The sequence below is a fragment of the Crinia signifera genome, chromosome 2 (assembly GCF_055691185.1).
Source record: "Crinia signifera chromosome 2, ASM5569118v1, whole genome shotgun sequence".
Classification (NCBI taxonomy): domain Eukaryota; kingdom Metazoa; phylum Chordata; class Amphibia; order Anura; family Myobatrachidae; genus Crinia; species Crinia signifera.
The window spans coordinates 391,935,033-391,954,533 of record NC_139218.1 but is presented as its reverse complement, the minus strand read 5'-3'; the positions used below and the strand labels follow the sequence as shown (position 1 = coordinate 391,954,533).

At 46.8% G+C, this 19,501-nt stretch overlaps 1 protein-coding gene across 1 annotated transcript; it reads right to left on the bottom strand.

The window, feature by feature from the left end:
- Positions 1-641: 641 nt before the first annotated feature.
- Positions 642-19,375, bottom strand: LOC146058233 (NACHT and WD repeat domain-containing protein 2-like). Its single transcript, XM_083170392.1, has 5 exons — positions 19,126-19,375; positions 15,253-15,456; positions 14,562-14,691; positions 8,128-8,681; positions 642-5,010 (listed from the first exon to the last, which is right to left on the bottom strand). The coding sequence occupies exons 3-5, from the start codon at positions 14,668-14,670 to the stop codon at positions 1,270-1,272; spliced, it is 4,404 nt and encodes a 1,467-aa protein (XP_083026518.1). The 5' UTR covers positions 14,671-14,691; positions 15,253-15,456; positions 19,126-19,375; the 3' UTR covers positions 642-1,269.
- Positions 19,376-19,501: the final 126 nt, after the last annotated feature.

The window sequence follows — 19,501 nt, the reverse complement described above, 5'->3', positions numbered from 1 at the left end:
GGGGGGCGGAGCTGGGCTGCGGATGTTTGAACATCCCGCCCTTCGACAGAGCAAAACTATTGCACTCCAATAATTATAATACATCCTGTTATCCCCTAGCTCTGATAATTAACAGCTTAATACATTTTTTGTATGTTGATGTTATAAAAACATTTCCCAAACTTTATTATTAGAATTTTTTTTAACATATCAATTTTCGGTACTTGTGTAATATCTGGGCGCCCGTTTTTTTTCATTGTATTGCATCGCATCGCACTCCTTAAGGCATGCAATGTAATGTGATTTTTCATTGTAAAGGCCAGATTTTTAATTGTATAGTCACCCATGGGTGATTTCATACCCCCACTATCCAACTACGCATGGACTTGATTTTATATAGTGTGGCGAGCGGACGCAGAATACATGTAAAGTATTCCGCGTCCCCTCGCCATGCTTCGGGCATGCGTAGTTGGATAGTGGGGGTATGAAATCACCCATTGCTTACTATATAATTAAAAATCGGGTCTTTACAATGAAAAATCCCATTGCATTGCATTGCATTGCATGCCTTAAGTAGTGGCATACAATGAAAAAATCGGGCGCCCAGATAATACACAAGTACCCAATTTTCTTATTATTATTAGTAATTATTATCCCCAGTTTCAAAAGCAATGGCATTTTATTAACAATATAATGCAAAATTACATTTGACAAAATAGCCGTACTTGCAGCCACATAACCTAAAATAGCCGCTTTCTCCTGACATTTTTCAGTTGTGATGTTAATTCTCACGAGGGAATTTAATTCAAAAGGTCAATTTCTCTTGATTCAAGAGTTCAATTAGTGGTATTTACCTTAATAGTTACTGTAATAATGGCTGGAATTACAATGTTTATGGTAGTATAGGGATGATATACAGGGGTGTAACGTCCAGAGGCAATGGAGACTCCTGCCTCTGGGCTCCAAGCCCATAAGGGGCACCTGCATGCACAGCAGTACCCGTGGGGTTCACAGTGGGATCCAAGTGTGACCAAAGCTCTTCCACTCTTCCAATGGAGCTCTGCCGTGAATGTCATGAGTCTGACCCGGCGGCCGTTATCACACAGTGGAGCTGGAGCCCAGCCAATCCACTGTGGGCTCTGGACGGTCCTTTCTTAATGTGTGTGTGTGTGTGTGTGTGTGTGTGGGGGGGGTCATCAAACTTCAGGTTGCCTCGTGGTGACTGGGATGAACTTCCGCCTCTGATGAGATAGAGTCATTGTGTGTAGGACAGGAGCCCTTACGTTACGTCTAAATCTCTTTGTCCGATTCCGTACTTGTGGAATCCTTCCACACTATATCTGTTGATAGATTTCCCTGATATATTTTCACAGGTGCATCTTCAATGGACCCTTTCTGACCGTGTAGGGAGAAAAAGGTTTCAATCACCTCGTTACCCTTCCACTTCCTGCCTATCGAGTACAAGCCGAGTGTGCCATCTTCAAAACCGATACAGACCATGCTATCGTCTTCGGACACAGTCATGGCACGTGGTACTTTCCCAAGGTGGCACTGGCTGATCTTCTCTCCATTGAGGACTTCCCTCACAATAAGGACAGGGTTCCTGTGGTAATCACACCCGCAGTGTCTACCACGACCCTGACACACATAAATGAGATATTTGCCATCTTTGGTCAAATGTTGATACAAAACGGCATTGGGCATGTGCAAGATGCCAAGTTTTCGTTCCAGCATGCTTAACGCATGGACCGCCCCGCCCGCAGTTATGATTATGACGTTCCCATTAGAAGATGCTTGAAAGAAACAACAAGGGAGGGAAAGCTGGACAGACAAGCTGTAGTGGTGGCAAACTGTTTCTTCCACAACATTCCATGTGAAGAGATCTCCGTTTGAGGTCATCGAGACGATTATATCTGGGTGGCTGCTCAGACATTGAAAAGCCACAAATGAGCCAGATTGGTTACGACACTGGAACTGCTTACCGACATAACCGGACCACAGACTGACGGCTAAGAGTCTGCTACCATTCACACCAATGACGAAGGTGCCGTCATTCGTTACGACCGCCTGACTTAGTGGAGTATGTATCTTACATACTGAAGCCCCTGTCGTGGGTTTAAAGACCCTTGAAGCTCCATTGTCACATAGAGTAACCACAAAATTGTTGTTCGGTACTATAAGCATCTGGGAAACAGTGTTAGTGGGGATACGAAGTGTGTTTATCCCAGTCTCCACTTCCCAGACATAAAGTTCTCCAGACATCACTGATGATACAAGAAGCACGCCATTTGAAGTTGCTTTAATAATTTTTACAATACCTCCATGCTGATAAAGGGCTGTAATCCTACATCTAGGTATATCCCATTTGCACACCATATCCGAACCATCTGAGGTATATGCACTGCCCCCGAGAGGGCAGAGAAGGATTGATTGAACAGGTCGCCCCGTTTGAGAGTAAGCTGTTGGACTGGTAACTGATTTCAAGTCCCACAACATTATCGATTTACGTTGAGTTACTGCTTGCAATAAGTTCAGCTGAAGACTCTTGGTCATCAAAGTGAGTGCACCAGGTTCAAGGGGCACCACTGAAATGCATTGTCCGCTCTTCCTGCTCCAGACAAAGAGTGACGTCACATTCTCTACGGAAGCAATGATCTCTTCGCCACTATAGGACAAGATACAAGAAATAAATTTCTCTTTTAGTCGAATGCAGAAGTTATTTTTCTCCCAAGTCAACGTTTCCCACACGTCAAAAGTTGTTGATCTGCAAATGAGAATAAGGTCTGGGGAATAATCTGTGGACAGCACCTCATCCTGTCCATCGACAGAATTTACAACACGCACAAGTTGAGGCTTAGTAGGATCTGTTATGTTCCAAATGATGATATTGCCAGCTTTATCAATGACGTATACATTAGGCCCTTGTAAATAGACAACACATATAACATTCTTGAATTGGTCCATCTGTAGCACAGTTTTCCTGGAGAAAAACTCATTGTTATAAATGATAAGTGTATTTGTTTGCCCTAGAATTGTGTATTTTCCATTGTCAACAACTTCAAAATATGTCAACTTTTCGGCAAATGTGATTTCTTGAAGGATCTCACCAGAAAGAGCATTGAAAACTCTAACAACTGGAGTATTCTCAAAGCAAACAATGAGCAGTGCATTAGACAGGTGGTAACCCTTAAGCATAAAGTCAGAATCCTGGGCAGAACCACTGATTTCATTAAGACGAGTCCAGGTAAAGCAGTCAAGAAGGACGATTGACCTTTGGCGAGTGGAAAGTGCCAAATATCGACCTTCATTTTCCAAGGTGGCACTAATGATTTCTATGCGGTTGATTGGCTGATATTCTAAGATCAATCCTTTTCTCCTACTCCAAGTATAAACGGAACCACACTGTAAAACTACCATTAGCTTAGATTTTGTTCTCATCTCCAAGAGGCTGACAATAGTTGATGGTTCTTTGAACTCGATTTTAATCACCGGCAATTTCAAAATGGCAGAATTCAAAATAACCAAAAAGGAATTCTGGATACTTTCAGAAAATAGTTGCTTGGCAAACGTCAAAAGACAAGGGTATATAGATAAAAGTGGTATCATCTTGGACTGCATGATCATCTCAAGAGCATCAGGAACGTCATTCAGAAGACACCTGGTTTCTTTAAGCAGTTTGCAGAAAAGGTAGACCTCTTTTTTACCCATTTGTATGGTTGCATCTTCCATACTATGGATCAGTGAATTTAGGTGGCCAGATTTTAAGAGTATTTTGTAATAAGGCAATGCCATTAAAACATCAGTGTAGAGGATGTCCAGTTTTCCACACTCCTTCAGATTATAAGGAAGGTCAAGGGCCTTTCTTACATTACAGATATCTATACGTCCTAAGTGGCCACTAAAAGACCATGGTTGAGATGGGAGCCGTCTGTCAATGTAAATCTTGGCTAGTGGATTGGACACTGTAGAATCTGACTTTAACTGCTGTCTATCACATTGTGAATGGTCGTTTGGTTTAGCAGATATGAACTTTGATCTTCCACTTGCCCAGCAGCCACTGAAATAGTTGCACATATGTGCATGTAACTTCTGAACTACTTCTGGACTTTGGAGATACTGCTTAGTAACAACTTGTTGATAAAGCCTGTTTGTCCATGTTATTAAATGGTAACCCGCGACCACCCGATAAGCTATGCAGCCCTCAAGGTCGTGTAAGATGTTTGCAACTAGCCAGTCTGGAACTCTCAACATGTCCAGGGCTTCGTGTACATGATACAGCTGGTCAAGTACCACGTCATCTGCTGACAACAAATCTACAAGCTCAGCTTCTCCAATGCCAGATCTTGACAATGTTAGGTAACTTAACGCCCTGAAGATAAACTCATAGCTATATTTGTTTTCCAGTTTATGGAGTAGTCTTTCGATTGATTGGTAGGCACTTTCTCCAAGGGGTTGATCGCCAACGTCATGGTGGGACTTCCATCCAGTGACTTCCTTATACAGCAGTAGTACCTGCAAAGGGGTACTGCTGCTTCCCAAGGATCGGTTCACATAAATCTGTTGGCCTGACGTAATTTTTCGTCCTTCTTTCAAAAGTTTTATCTTCAAACTGTCAATGCATTCTTTCCTTGTTGGCGTCAGCTCAAGTAATAGGACCTGGTCGGATTGCCAAGGCTGGTTTTGGTCTCCAGGGGTTTCCCATGTGGAAGATACAATTATTTTAGTGAATTGAGGAATAGGAGACGGTATCCACCAAGACAGTTCTCCACTGCATTCACAACACATCAAGTTATCCACGGCATCCAGTATCAGGACCAGTGGTCTTTGTCTGGTGGATACTGACAGAAGGCAGAGAAACCATTTTTTTAACACTGTGATGTCATCATCCTGTGGAGGCATTTGTTTGCTGAAAATATTGGCTAATTGCTGGCACAGTTCCCTTAGTAATCTGGTCAAAGTCAGAGGCTCACCAAATGGAGGCACAAAGCGAACTACTATTGCTGGGTCAAAGTCTTTAAGCCATAGATGTACCTGCAGAAAAAAACAAAAACAACTTAGTTATCTTGTAATATTATATATTTAGCCAGATCTGTCACTCATCCTCTGTGCATATAACGTTCCCGCCCAGCGGGATACACAAACCCGCACCCCAAGGGAAAAGACCAGTGTTCTATGTGTATAACTTTCCCGCCTAGCGTTATACACAAACCCGCCCCCCCTAAGGAAAAGACCAGTGTTCTACTCACCACACCCCCTTGACATCACCTCCCCCCGCCCAGCCAGAGCTACAGTACACTCCCACAATCCACCATTTCTCCACAGCCACCATCCACCATTACTCCCGCACCCCCCCCCCTCTGCCAGCAGCCCCCCTAGACACCTGCGACCCCTCCCACGATTCGCGGGACCCCCGCGACCCCCCCTACCGCGATTTGCGGCCCCGCGCAATCCCCCCTCCCGCGATTTGCAGGCCCCCTCCCACGATTTGCCGTGCCCCCCTCCCACGATTTGCGAACCCCAGCCCCCTCTCACGATTCAAGGCACCCCCCGCGGACCCCCTCCCGCGATTTGCAGCCCCCCACAATCCCCCCTCCCGCGATTCGTGGGCCCCCCGCAATTCACGGCACCCCCCTCCTGCGATTCGCCACACCCCCTCCCACTATTTGCCGCGCCCCCCTCCCGCGATTTGCGAACCCTAACCCCCTCCCGCAATTCACGGCACCCCCCCTCCTGCGCCCCCCTCCCTTGATTCACGGCACCCCCTGCGCCCCTCCCGCGATTCAAGGACCCCCACAACCCCCCTCGCGCAATTTGCGGACCCTCCCTTCCCGCAATTCAAGCCCCCTCCCGCGATTTGTGGGCCCCCGCCCCCTCCCGCTAATCGCAGATCCCCGCACCCCCCCTCCCACAATTTGCAGACCCCCCTGACCCCCTTCCGGCAATCCCCCCCGCAGCGGACCCCCATGACCCTGCTCCCGCATTTCACATACCCCTGTGAGAATAGGGGATCCGGTACCGCCACAAGCAGGTGCCGCCCCTAGGTGGGAAATCCGTCTGTAGCTGCCGCGCTGCAGGTTCCCCCACTGCCAGAAGTGTCCCCACGGTCCTCTGCACCAGCACCACAACTTTTATCAATGTCTTGCCCACATACCACTATTATACAGCCTCCTGCTCTCATACACCCCCTTACTCCCTCCCAGTGCGAGGAGACGCTCACCCACTGCCGGGAGCTGCATACTGTCCCCCACCCTCTTCCAGTTCTAGGGATGCCCATCGACCATCAATGATTTCAAATCATCGATGGTTTATGGCCGATGTTGAATACTTTTGCCATCGATGTGGGAGGACCAGATGGTTTCCCTACATCAATGGCAAAGAAGAACCAATCAAGTTTCACATTTTTTAAGGTGCCGGGACACGGAGCATAGCTCCGCTCCCCCACACCCGGAAGTCCCGCCACCGAGTTCTGATTGACCCACGGCCTATTCAGTTGGATATAATAGATGACCATCGATAGCTACAACAATCGATGGTTATCCAAGTAATATGTTACATCTGCACCAATGCCCATCCCTACTCTGCAACAGCCAAAAACCTTTACTACCCCTCATGCCCACACACCTCTATCACTGCCCTGCCTCCTGTTCTCCTGCCCCGTAACTTCCGCCAGTGGGGACCCGCTCACCCTGTGTTGCCCACATTCCCCTATCATGCTTTACCACCCAGCCTCCTGCTCTCATGCACCCTAACTCCCACCCAGTAGGAGGAGACACTGACTCAGGGCCATCGTCCTGTGCTGCCACGCTGGACCCTCACCCACTGCCAGAAGCTGCACAGTGTCCCCCACCCTCCTCTTTAGTCCCCCGTATGCCCACACACCCCTATCACTACCCAGCCTCCTGTTTTCCTGTGGGGAGCCGCTGACCCAAAAACACCCTACTATACTATTGCACACACACACCTAAACAACCGCTTTGTAATTAAACAAAACAATACACACCCCCTTCCAAATCATATGCTCTCTATTTAACACATTTCACCTATAACCCAAGTTGCAATACAGGCATCTTACATACAATTCTAACCATATTTCTCACAATACAAACGTTCACAAATTAAGGGTGAAGAGCGCCCGTGTGAAGCGCGATGAATCACCTAGTCTTGTAATATACATTTATGGATGCCATCACAATGTACCAGATGGACAGGTGTAAGGTGGGCATTAGGGGGCCTGTAATGATGTCCTACAGTTGGCCTGCAGTGATGAGGCTTCTAGTCTCTAGTGGGAAGGTGGCACATTACAGGGAGAGGTCGGGATCCTGACTGCCTGGTCTCAGACAGCGTGGCCAGCGCAACAAAGCCCCTTGCGGGCTCACTGCGCTAGCCAATGCTGCGGGCACGGTCGTGGACCCCCACAAGGGAAAATAGATGACGGCCGTCGGGAACCCGTCAGTGCTAGGTGATTGTTCTGTGATCCTACTCTAGTACAAAGCTGACATAGATTTGACAGAGACATTGGATCTCCCAATGCTGTCTGACTACTCTCATATTTGCCTCCAATCTGGATTAAATGTTACTGAGTTGGTTTGTTTAACCGCCTGCTAACTTTCTTTACTCTGTACTAAAAAATGTACATGTCTCAGGATATTGTTTTTGCCTCCTCCCTGCCAGTTATTGTTTCCTTCCCGTGCACCTGACCAATCGCCTCTTATTTGTCCCTTGCTTGCATTATCCTTGTCTGAAGATTGTGGCTGCCTAACGAGCATTGGTTGCCTACAAGACAGGTGAGCAACATTTAAAGACATATAATAGTGTGGTTGCTCACCTTACGCTGCCATACTTCTGCTAAGTATCTTACATTACAAAGGAGGGTAATGAAACCTAGTTACCTGTAACAGTCAAGGCGTTGGGAGGGGGAGAGCAGTTAGTAACTACCCATCTTGTTTTAGGACCTGGCAGTGGACTTGGCCAGTATTAATTTTGTACTTTGGGCAGATGTACCACGCCCCCAGGATTTGGCCTACTCCATCGGCCAGGCCCACCACTGCTCTCTATGGCCCTGTTGACATTGGTGCTCGAAGAACAGGGGTATAATTGCCACATGACACATCGGTTTCCTCTATAATAAGCAATCCACTAGCATTTTACCTTCTTTGCACAAGAAGCCAGGAGAACGGTCTTTCCACAGCCTGGTTCCCCCAGCACCACCATGGGCTTACGGGAGCCATCATGGAGAAGGTAGCGTTTTATACTCTCGGCCTCTCTGGACTCTTCTTGCTGGAGGTTTGCATACATGGTACATAGAGAGAGGTGCTCCAAGACTTCGGCAGTCCCATTTCTCAATGGCCCCGGGTGTCTACATGTGTGACGATCCATAAACGCCACCATGTCCGCATAAAACTGTCCGCACAGGCCTTCCACGTACCGTTGCTTCTTCTCTTTTGTGTAGCCCACCTTAATGTCACACGTCGTGTTGGTGCTGTACACATGGAGACCCCCAGTGCGGGACAGGGCTGGGATGAGAACGTCCCTGAGGCGCCGGAGCCTGGCGTAACCATCAGCTAGGAGTCCCTCCGAGTGTTCTGCGTTCCCCCGCTGTTTGCGTAACGCCTTATAAGGCACTTTGTGTATGTAGCAGACGCATCTTTCCAGCAGGAGCGCACGGCGGTCTTCTAACACAAACATTAATTCTTCCTCCAGGGCTGGGGGGAAATAACAATACAAGTGTCAACAACAATTTAGAGTTTGTCTTTAACAGGTAAATATATATTTGGTGTGGTTTGTGCTGCAAATCTAAATCTATATTTTTGTTCTCTAGTTAAGGTGCCCACTCACTAGAAAGATCTGCGATCTGTTCCTACGGATCTTTTGCTAAATCTTCTGATCTTTCATGCAGCATGTAAGATCAGAAGAGTTAGCAAAAGATCCGCGGGAGCGCGCATCTGACCGATATTGGTCAATTTTCGGTCGATTATCTGTAAAAATCGGTTGATTCGTCGGCCGATCGGTCGGAAATCGGCCAATCGCCCCCCAAAAATTGTTCTAGTGTGTGCGCACCTTTAGATGTGGGAGGGGCATATGTGAGTGGTGCAGAGAGTTAGAAGTGGGAGAGGCAGATGTAATATGGGCAGAGAGAGTTAGATGTGGGAGGGGCAAATGTAATATGGGCAGAGAGAGTTAGATGTGGGAGGGGCAGATGTAATATGGGCAGAGAGAGTTAGATGTGGGAGGTGCAGATATAAGATGGGCAGAGAGAGTTAGATGTGGGAGAGGCACATGTAATATGGGCAGAGAGAGTTAGATGTGGGAGGGGCAGATGTAAGATGGACAGAGAGAATTGGATGTGGGAGGTGCAGATATAAGATGGGCAGAGAGAGTTAGATGTGGGAGGGGCAGATGTAAAAGGATTACATGTGGGAGAGGCAGATGTAAGATGGGCAGAGAGAGTTAGATATGGGAGAGGCAGATGTATGACGGGCAGAGAGGGTTACATGTGGGAGGGCCGGGGCAAACGCAGGATTTTCAGAAGGGGGTTTCCAGAGGGGCGTAGCAAAGCCGGGTCAGTTAAAGTATTATAGATAGACCAAAATGTATATAAATAATGATAATAATAAATATATATATAGTGGAGTGGGCTTATTATTCATAATTTTCTGGTGGGAGGACAGCTTGCTTGACTGCAGATATCCCCATTTCTCGAAAATAGATTTCTTAGATTTTAATGAAATTAAAAACTAGAGAATCCCACCTACCAAATGGTATTAGGGGACTAGGGGATCAGAGTTCAGGAGGCAGAGCAATCTGCCAATGAGTATATAAAACTGCATACCAGGTGTGTGGAGCTGGAGCAGATAACCAGCTGCTGGAAGGCTGATATCTCTGGTTCTGGGAAGAGTAGGGACAATATACTAATGTCCCTCAAAGGGGGAGAGTCCCAGACAGAACCTGAAATATCTGACTGGGAAGAGCAATTAACAGGCTTGGATGGGGACCACTGCTTTGAAGTCAGATATCTCCGGTTCCCAAGGGCCGATTTTTAAAATTCTTGGACCCATGGAAAGAGGGGACTCTCAGCTTAGACTCCTGGGGGGGTTTCTGGGTACTCAGAAACCCCTCCTGTGTGTGCTACTGGAGGGGCAGATGTAAGATGGGCAGAGAGAGTTAAGGCCCCCGCAGCATCGTCCGCCTGGCGGCACGGGGGGCTTTGCCTGGGGCGGGCGGGGGGGCTTGCACCGGCCCTGGGTGGAACGGGGACCCTCTTAACGATGCGCTCCCTCATTTGTACATGCACAGACGGGGTGTGGCGTTATCGTTATCATGCATTGTTTGTCTGATATGGCATACACACTGGCCGATATAATGAACAATTTTGGTGCAAAATGAGTGATATTGTTCATTATATTGTCCAGTACGTACACACCTTTATAGATGGGAGGGGCGTGTCCTGGATTAATTTTCAACTTCAAAGCATGTTTTAGCTACATGCAAAAGCAGACAGTATTTTCTTTGCAGGAATCAGTTTGCCTCCCGCATTGCAGTGTGGTTTGTGCTATGGGAAAATCGCTCCTCATTTTCTGCTTATTTATTCTGAATCATATCCTCAATGAGAGAAGAACAAAGAAGAATCCAGGAACAAGCAGTTCCAGCTGATGCACCATACAGTGACAGCACCAATGTCTTGTTTCTTAAGTATACAACCTATTGTAGGCTGAAAGACAACAATTACACATAATGGCCACATGGTGGCGCACGTTCGCTTCCAGTAGGTGACTTTTCTGCATTTCTAGACTGACAAGACCAATGCTTAATAAACACAGGGGTAATAATAATCTACTGAAGGGTTAATTCAGTCTTTAACTATAACAAGTCAGTCGCCACGGACTTGATGCAGTTAACATCATTATTTTTATTTAGAGAGCTCCACAGTAGAGTTTGCAATCTTGCATTTGCCCGGCATGTATACACAATCACTTCATCTGTTTTTATTGTAGCCTAGGTGCAGTAGTGCATCTAAAGCAGGGGTGGCCAAACCTGTCCTCAAGATCTACCAACAGTTCATGTTTTCCAGGCAACCTGTGGCTCTATAGTAGGAATGAATGCAGCAGGTTTTAAAATGTGACAGTTAGTAATGACTACAGCAGCTGTGCACCAGCTAGGTGATCTGGGGAATGTGACAGTTAGTAATGACTACACCTGTGCACCAGCTAGGTGATCTGGGGAATGTGACAGTTAGTAATGACTACACCTGTGCACCAGCTAGGCAGTCTGTGGAATGTGACAGTTAGTAATGACTACACCTGTGCACCAGCTAGGTGTTCTGGGAAATGTGACAGTTAGTAATGACTACAGCTGTGCAGCAGCTAGGTGATCTGGGGAATGTGACAGTTAGTAATGACTACACCTGTGCACCAGCTAGGTAACCTGGAAAACGTGGACCGTTGGTAGATCTCGAGGACTGGTTTGGCCACCCCTGATCTAAAGGGTCCTGTTGCCCCCTTGGCGCTGCGCTTTTCATCCACATTGGAGTCCAGAGCCTGGCGGTCAGAGCAGAAGGCAGTTCTAGGCTAAGGGGTGCTCCTCCATACCGCCCAACATCTGAAATGTTGCAATGGAGATGCCTATGTGCACCAAAGCTGCCTTGTCCCAAAAGGGGTGTGGCCTTGTCAAAGGGGCACGGCTTTACAAAAACGATGCGATCGCAAGTCACACCTCCCTACTTTCCCAACACTTGTGGGCAGGGTTGTTTCTAAACAATTCGGCTCCCAGTGCAAACAGTTAAAATTACATCAGAGAGTGAATCTGATCATCGCTACTGTATATATAATGTCATTTGTGGCACCTGAAATAAAACATTGTTAAAAAGTTTACACCCTTTTGGGATTTTTAAAATAGAAGATCCAGTTTCCGCTTATTCTATTCTCTCCCTATTTGTAAACCTTCAGCCAGAAGGTCCTGCCTGTGCTCGTTGCGTCCAGCGAGACTCTGGCGGCCGCTCGATGTGGCCAGAAGTTGCCAGGAGTAGCGTAGATATCGGGAGCCGAGGTTTTGAATGCGGCAGTTGGCAGCGGTTCATGTCACAGGTGGGCAGCCGGTGGCAGGTGGACCTCCACGAGGGAGAATAGCCCCTGTAAATCGGCATCCCATGTCTACTAACTGTCGGAATCCTGTTGGGAGGCCATCCGGCGCCCATTGACACAGCTGGAAGTCATCTGGGTCCGATTCAGACCTGATCAAATCGAAATCTCAAGGAGACCGACTAAGGAACGAACAACTGCGCGGGTGTACAGAACATAGCGCGCATGCGTGACGCCAAACAGCGTCAAAATCCAGCAATTATTGTGATCGCTAGCTGTTCGCAAGTTTATTGACAGGAAGCCGGAATTCGTAGGCGTCACCGTCCAGAAAACCGCAGGCGTTCCTAAGCGTTATCAGGGAGGGTCTGTGACGTCAGCTCCGTCCTCCATCAGCCGGATTCTATCGCACAGTTATAGGGGGTTCTGGGTTACGCTGCAGTGTCCCGCTGGGGGGAGGGGAGGGCAGTTGGCCGGAGTCAGAGATCACCGCTGCTCCTCTCACATTCTGTCTATCTGTTTCAAGGATGCACAGCACAGAAATGATAGATAGAATGTGGTTGCTATGGGCAACATCACTTATCCATATTCAGAAGCTTTAGTAAATTGACTAATATGGAAGTTTTATTGAAGATGGGGTGTAGCCCAATGCTCATAGCAACCAATCACATTCTACTTATTTATTTAGCACCCTCTAGAAGATACTATATAGAATCTGATTGGTTGCTATGGGAAACATCCCCACTTTTAGAACCTTTAGTAAGTTTACCCATGTCCATCATGCGCTCTGTCCATCCCCTGCTGCAGGTGAGGGGAGAGCACATTTCTCTATTGCGTCCTATAAAATGACAGACAGAATCTGATTGGTTGCCATGGGCAACATCAGCTCTTTACATTTTTTAAAGTTTTAGTAATGAATGCAGCAGGTATCGGAGATCCCTATATTCCCCCCTGCAGCCGCATACCCCAATAGTTTGGAAACACCTCCAAGCAATATAAAGATTTCATAGCTATCAGTTCCCCAATATGTAACTGCCCTTTTATAAAAAGGGAAGCTAGGCCCCGGCATATGAATATAACATACGTTTTCAGTTCCTCCCTAGCCTCTGATGTGGGGCAGGAATGTAGCAATAGCGCAGTCGGTCAGTCAGGTGACCCCCTCTGCGGTCACAGAAGGGAGGAAGCTGAGAGGATCATTATTGGGCATTGTGGTAAATGTGGTAGGAGAATGATGACGCTCATTGGTCCAATAACAAACATCTTCCCATGTACTAAATAATAACCGGCCAGTTTCTATATGACTGGATTTTGCAGGTACATACGATGTGGCTGTGACTGCAAATTGACAGCTGCTAAATGGGCATCCAGTCTACACGTCGGCAGTGTCTACGTTGACAGTAGGTAATCACCATATGTTTGGCATGGACAGGGGTCGACAAAGACAAAAGGTTGATACAAGAAACGGTCGCCGTGGCAATAGTTGGCATATGAATAGGTCGACATGAAGTGTTTTTAATTTTTTTTCCTTTTCTTGAACTGTTTCATACTTTTCCATCAGCGTGGACTCGGAAAGTAGTAAAGTAGCCCAAAAAGTGAGCTTTGCGGAGGGACGCTGTGCACTAATTTGGGGTCTATGTGATGAAATCTACAATTTTACACAAAAAAAATATGAAAAAAAAACATGTCGACCTTTTCATTCGTCAACTATTTCCATGTCGGCAATTTGCTTGTGTTGGCTTTTGTCTAGGTCGACTTTGTGTATGTGGTATAGGTAACGCCAATCTAGCAGATTATTTACAGCCCCATAAGGCTAAATCCAAAAATTCTGAAATCCATAGTGGGAATGGGCCGTGAGGAGGGGAGACTTGTAGTAAATTGGCGGGAATGGGCCGTGAGGAGGGGAGACTTGTAGTAAATTGGCGGGAATGGGCCGTGAGGAGGAGAGACTTGTAGTAAATTGGCGGGAATGGGCCGTGAGGAGGGGAGACTTGTAGTAAATTGGCGGGAATGAGCCGTGAGGAGGGGAGACTTGTAGTAAATTGGCGGGAATGGGCCGTGAGGAGGGGAGACTTGTAGTAAATTGGCGGGAATGAGCCGTGAGGAGGGGAGACTTGTAGTAAATTGGCGGGAATGGGCCGTGAGGAGGGGAGACTTGTAGTAAATTGGTGGGATTGGGCCGTGAGGAGGGGAGACTTGTAGTAAATTGGTGGGATTGGGCCGTGAGGAGGGGAGACTTGTAGTAAATTGGTGGGAATGGACCGTGAGGAGGGGAGACTTGTAGTAAATTGGCAGGATTGGGCCTTGAGTAAGGGAGACTTGTAGTAACTTTGGGGGATTGGGCCGCGAGGAGGGGAGCTGCAGTTTCTCAGCGGGATTACAGATTCTTATATAGCGCAGCAGATTCCGTTGCGCAGACAAACTTCCATATCCAAACTATCCTGATCACCGGGCCCTAGAGCCACCGCACGCGCCCTCCAGCCACCACTATAGTTCTGCCCCGTCATCTCTTACCTGAGGTAAAATACTTCCGTGCTTGCTCATCTCCCAGAATCCCTCTCTGCACGCACAATGGAACCACGGTGTCAAAGATCTTTCCGATCTCACAGGTCACCTCACACATCCAGTCAGGACTATCGGCTCTCTGCATACAGAAACAACACACGTGTCTGTATATCAGCTGGAAACAGCGACCTTATTCTGTATGGATTCATACATTGGGTTCAGATAGTACAGCTTAGCTTCACACAAAGCTAAGAATGATGGCATTAAGGGAAGTGCAACGAGAAGCACAGCTTGGAGAGAGATAAAGTACGAACCAATCAGCTCCTACAGCTGGGTACGCACTGGGCGACATATCGTTAACAATATGTAGTGCAAAACGCTCAGTGTGTACCCACTATATCGTTAACATTATATCGCTTACCGCAGCTGCAGCAAACAGAAACAATGAGTCTTGATTACCTATGGGCCGTGTCATCCCAACCTAGGGAATCGGTAGGCACCCCCCCAAACAACCACCCCCCACCCCCCGTCCCACTGCCTGAATTGCCTCAATAGTATGTGAGGGGATGTGTACAATAACTCATCCCCGCAACCTTATTGTGCATGGGTGGGGCTTAGCTTGTGCATGGGTGGGGAGGAGGAGGAGCCCTAGGCTCCAACTCCCCTGCAGGACGACAAACAGATGGGACATTACCGGTACCTGCTGCCTGGCGCAGTCTAGCAGCTCCTCACTGTCCAGCAGACTGTAGACCGGTGGGATGGCATTCTCATCGCGGTGGTACCATGTCTGGAGGAGCTTTGTGCAGACTTTGTGCTCCTCGGCCGTCTGAACAATATTCTCAAACTCTTCGCAGTTTATCAGTGTCGGGAGACAGCACTTTCCATATTCCTCCCCTATGAGAGCCTGGAAAACACAACATAACTGTCATCTACATGATCTGATCTACTGTCCATTGCCACCTATGGGTAATACCACTTACTTCTCCAGATTTCCTAACATTCTGCCCGGTGTCACCCTGTCATGCCCAGTTTTTTGGTGGTGCCAACATGTACGCACAATTGGCTGTGTCTTCTGTCTTCAAGTGTGAATTTAAATGTGCGCTTGGTGCCAGAAGTGGGATTATTGGCAGGGATACACGTATTGCTGCTATTGATGCCAATTACAGACAAGGCCAGTGCATGATCAGTGACATTTCTGTATGGGCTATGAGGTTATATGGAGGTATACTGAATATATGATGAGATGTGAGGTTATATAGAGGTATACGGATTATATGATGAGATGTGAGGTTATATGGAGGTATACTGAATATATGATGAGATTTTAGGTATATATGGTGGTATTCAGATTACATCAGGAGATCATGGGTTTGATTCTAACCAAATCTCAAATTGTGTGGAGTCTGTATGATCTCTCTGTGTTTGCGTGGGTTTCCTTTGGGTACGCTGTTTCCCTCCCACAAGACGAAAACATACTGTTAGGTGAACTGGCTGAAAATCACTGCAGAAGATGTGTGAGCTACATAATAACTATAAATGAATAAAAAAATAGACAGAAGTTGAATAGAACATAGAATATTATATAATAAAATAAAATACACCTGTATGGGTGTTTTGTGCACCTGTGGCCACTAGATGCCGCCACTTCAATTGTTGCTCCATACAGTTGCAGGCACTGACTACTGTGGTGTTCCGTCATTTTGAGGGGCTGGTAACTAGTTTAATATGGGATACGGTCATTGGGTCTACAGCATGTTGGTTGACAAACATTGGGTCGACACAGTTCGGTCGACATGGGGATAGGTTCTAGGTCGACATAGGTCAAGGTTGACATGGGTTTAGGTCGACAGTTCATTGGGTCGACACAAGCATTAGATCACCAGTGTCTCGGTCGACAGTCAAACGGTCGACATGGGGTTTTTCACTGTTTTTTGAGCTGACGTGCTGACAGGTGGTATTTCATGCCCTACCTTCCACTAGGACATGGTGGGAGAATAAAATAGTGTGCCGAGCGGGATGCGGTGTACTGGAAACTGTATCCCTGTCAACTGTGTCGACATTTGGGTAAAAAAAAACAGTGAAAAACCCCATTGTTGACCTTTTGACTATTGACCTAGACACTGTCAACCTAATGCTTGTGTCGACCTATTGACCTGTCGACTTAAACCCATGTCGACCTAGAACCACGTCGACCTTTCCCCATGTCGACCTAATGGTGTCATTTATTTATTTATTTATTTACAGTTTCTTATATAGCGCAGCAGATTCCGTTACAGTGTCTTATATAGCGCAGCAGATTCCATTACAGTGTCTTATATAGCGCAGCAGATCCCGTTACAGTGTCTTATATAGCGCAGCAGATTCCGTTACAGTGTCTTATATAGCGCAGCAGATTCCGTTACAGCGTCTTAAATAGCGCAGCAGATTCCATTACAGTGTCTTATATAGCGCAGCAGATTCCGTTACAGTGTCTTATATAGCGCAGCAGATTCCGTTACAGCGTCTTATATAGCGCAGCAGATTCCATTACAGTGTCTTATATAGCGCAGCAGATTCCATTACAGTGTCTTATATAGCGCAGCAGATTCCATTACAGTGTCTTATATTGCACAGCAGATTCCGTTACAGTGTCTGATATAGCGCAGCAGATTCCGTTACAGCGTCTTATATAGCGCAGCAGATTCCATTACAGTGTCTTATATAGCGCAGCAGATTCCATTACAGTGTCTTATATAGCGCAGCAGATTCCGTTAGTGTCTTATATAGCGCAGCAGATTCCGTTACAGCGTCTTATATAGCGCAGCAGATTCCGTTACAGCGTCTTATATAGCGCAGCAGATTCCGTTACAGCGTCTTATATAGCGCAGCAGATTCCGTTACAGTGTTTTATATAGCACAGCAGATTCCGTTACAGCGTCTTATATAGCGCAGCAGATTCCGTTACAGTGTTTTATATAGCACAGCAGATTCCGTTACAGCGTCTTATATAGCGCAGCAGATTCCGTTACAGCGTCTTATATAGCGCAGCAGATTCCGTTACAGCGTCTTATATAGCGCAGCAGATTCCGTTACAGTGTTTTATATAGCACAGCAGATTCCGTTACAGCGTCTTATATAGCACAGCAGATTCCGTTACAGCGTCTTATATAGCGCAGCAGATTCCGTTACAGCGTCTTATATAGCGCAGCAGATTCCGTTACAGTGTCTTATATGGCGCAGCAGATTCCGTTACAGTGTCTTATATAGTGCAGCAGATTCCGTTACAGCATCTTATATAGCGCAGCAGATTCCGTTACAGCGTCTTATATAGCGCAGCAGATTCCGTTACAGCGTCTTATATAGCGCAGCAGATTCCGTTACAGTTTCTTATATAGCGCAGCAGATTCCGTTACAGCGTCTTATATAGCGCAGCAGATTCCGCTACAGGTTCTTATATAGCGCAGCAGATTCCGTTACAGTGTTTTAAATAGCACAGCAGATTCCGTTACAGCGTCTTATATAGCGCAGCAGATTCCGTTACAGCGTCTTATATAGCGCAGCAGATTCCGTTACAGTGTCTTATATAGCGCAGCAGATTCCGTTACAGCGTCTTATATAGTGCAGCACATTCCGTTACAGCGTCTTATATAGCGCAGCAGATTCCGTTACAGCGTCTTATATAGCGCAGCAGATTCCGTTACAGCGTCTTATATAGCGCAGCAGATTCCGTTACAGTGTCTTATATGGCGCAGCAGATTCCGTAACAGTGTCTTATATAGTGCAGCAGATTCCGTTACAGCGTCTTATATAGCGCAGCAGATTCCGTTACAGCGTCTTATATAGCGCAGCAGATTCCGTTACAGCGTCTTATATAGCGCAGCAGATTCCGTTACAGTTTCTTATATAGCGCAGCAGATTCCGTTACAGCGTCTTATATAGCGCAGCAGATTCCGCTACAGGTTCTTATATAGCGCAGCAGATTCCGTTACAGTGTTTTAAATAGCACAGCAGATTCCGTTACAGCGTCTTATATAGCGCAGCAGATTCCGTTACAGCGTCTTATATAGCGCAGCAGATTCCGTTACAGTGTCTTATATAGCGCAGCAGATTCCGTTACAGCGTCTTATATAGTGCAGCACATTCCGTTACAGCGTCTTATATAGCGCAGCAGATTCCGTTACAGCGTCTTATATAGCGCAGCAGATTCCGTTACAGCGTCTTATATAGCGCAGCAGATTCCGTTACAGTGTCTTATATAGCGCAGCAGATTCCGTTACAGTGTCTTATATAGCGCAGCAGATTCCGTTGCGCTTTACAATAGTAGACAGTGATAAGACAAACTGGGTAACAACAGACAGACTTGGAGGTAGGAGGGCCCTGCTGCAAGCTTACAATCTACAATCTATAGTGTTGACCTAATACTTCGACCAACATGCTGTAGACCAAACGATCTTAACCCGTCTGTAATACCTCTAATGATGTATGACTGGGCAACGGGAAAACCGACGCACCCGCCACAGACTCTGACGCTGTATTTAAGTGGGATATGACATTGTATACATTACCAGGCCTGTTTTGCATTTGGTGTTATTACCCCTTTAAATCCAGACGCTGAAACTGCCGAATATGAGCTGTGAAAAGCAGCACTTAGTAAATCCACCTCTTAATGTGATGCCTCGCCGGTGCCCATGGGAAGCGTTAACGTCCCATTTACAGGGAGATCTCGCTGCTGCTGCTGTGATGTATCGGGTTTATATTTACAGCGGGGATAAAATCTGTCAGCTGCGGATCCGCACGTGCACTGCGTGGGACATTTATCACTGCGTTTTATTCCTCCATTCATCACCGAGCGGACGGCTAACACATTTCCGTGGACATTGGCGCAGGCCGGTAAATCCCTGGTGCTGAGGCCTGGGCTGTAGTTGTATTGTGCGCTACACCCTGCTCGTGTCTTGGTGTAATAGCTCTGA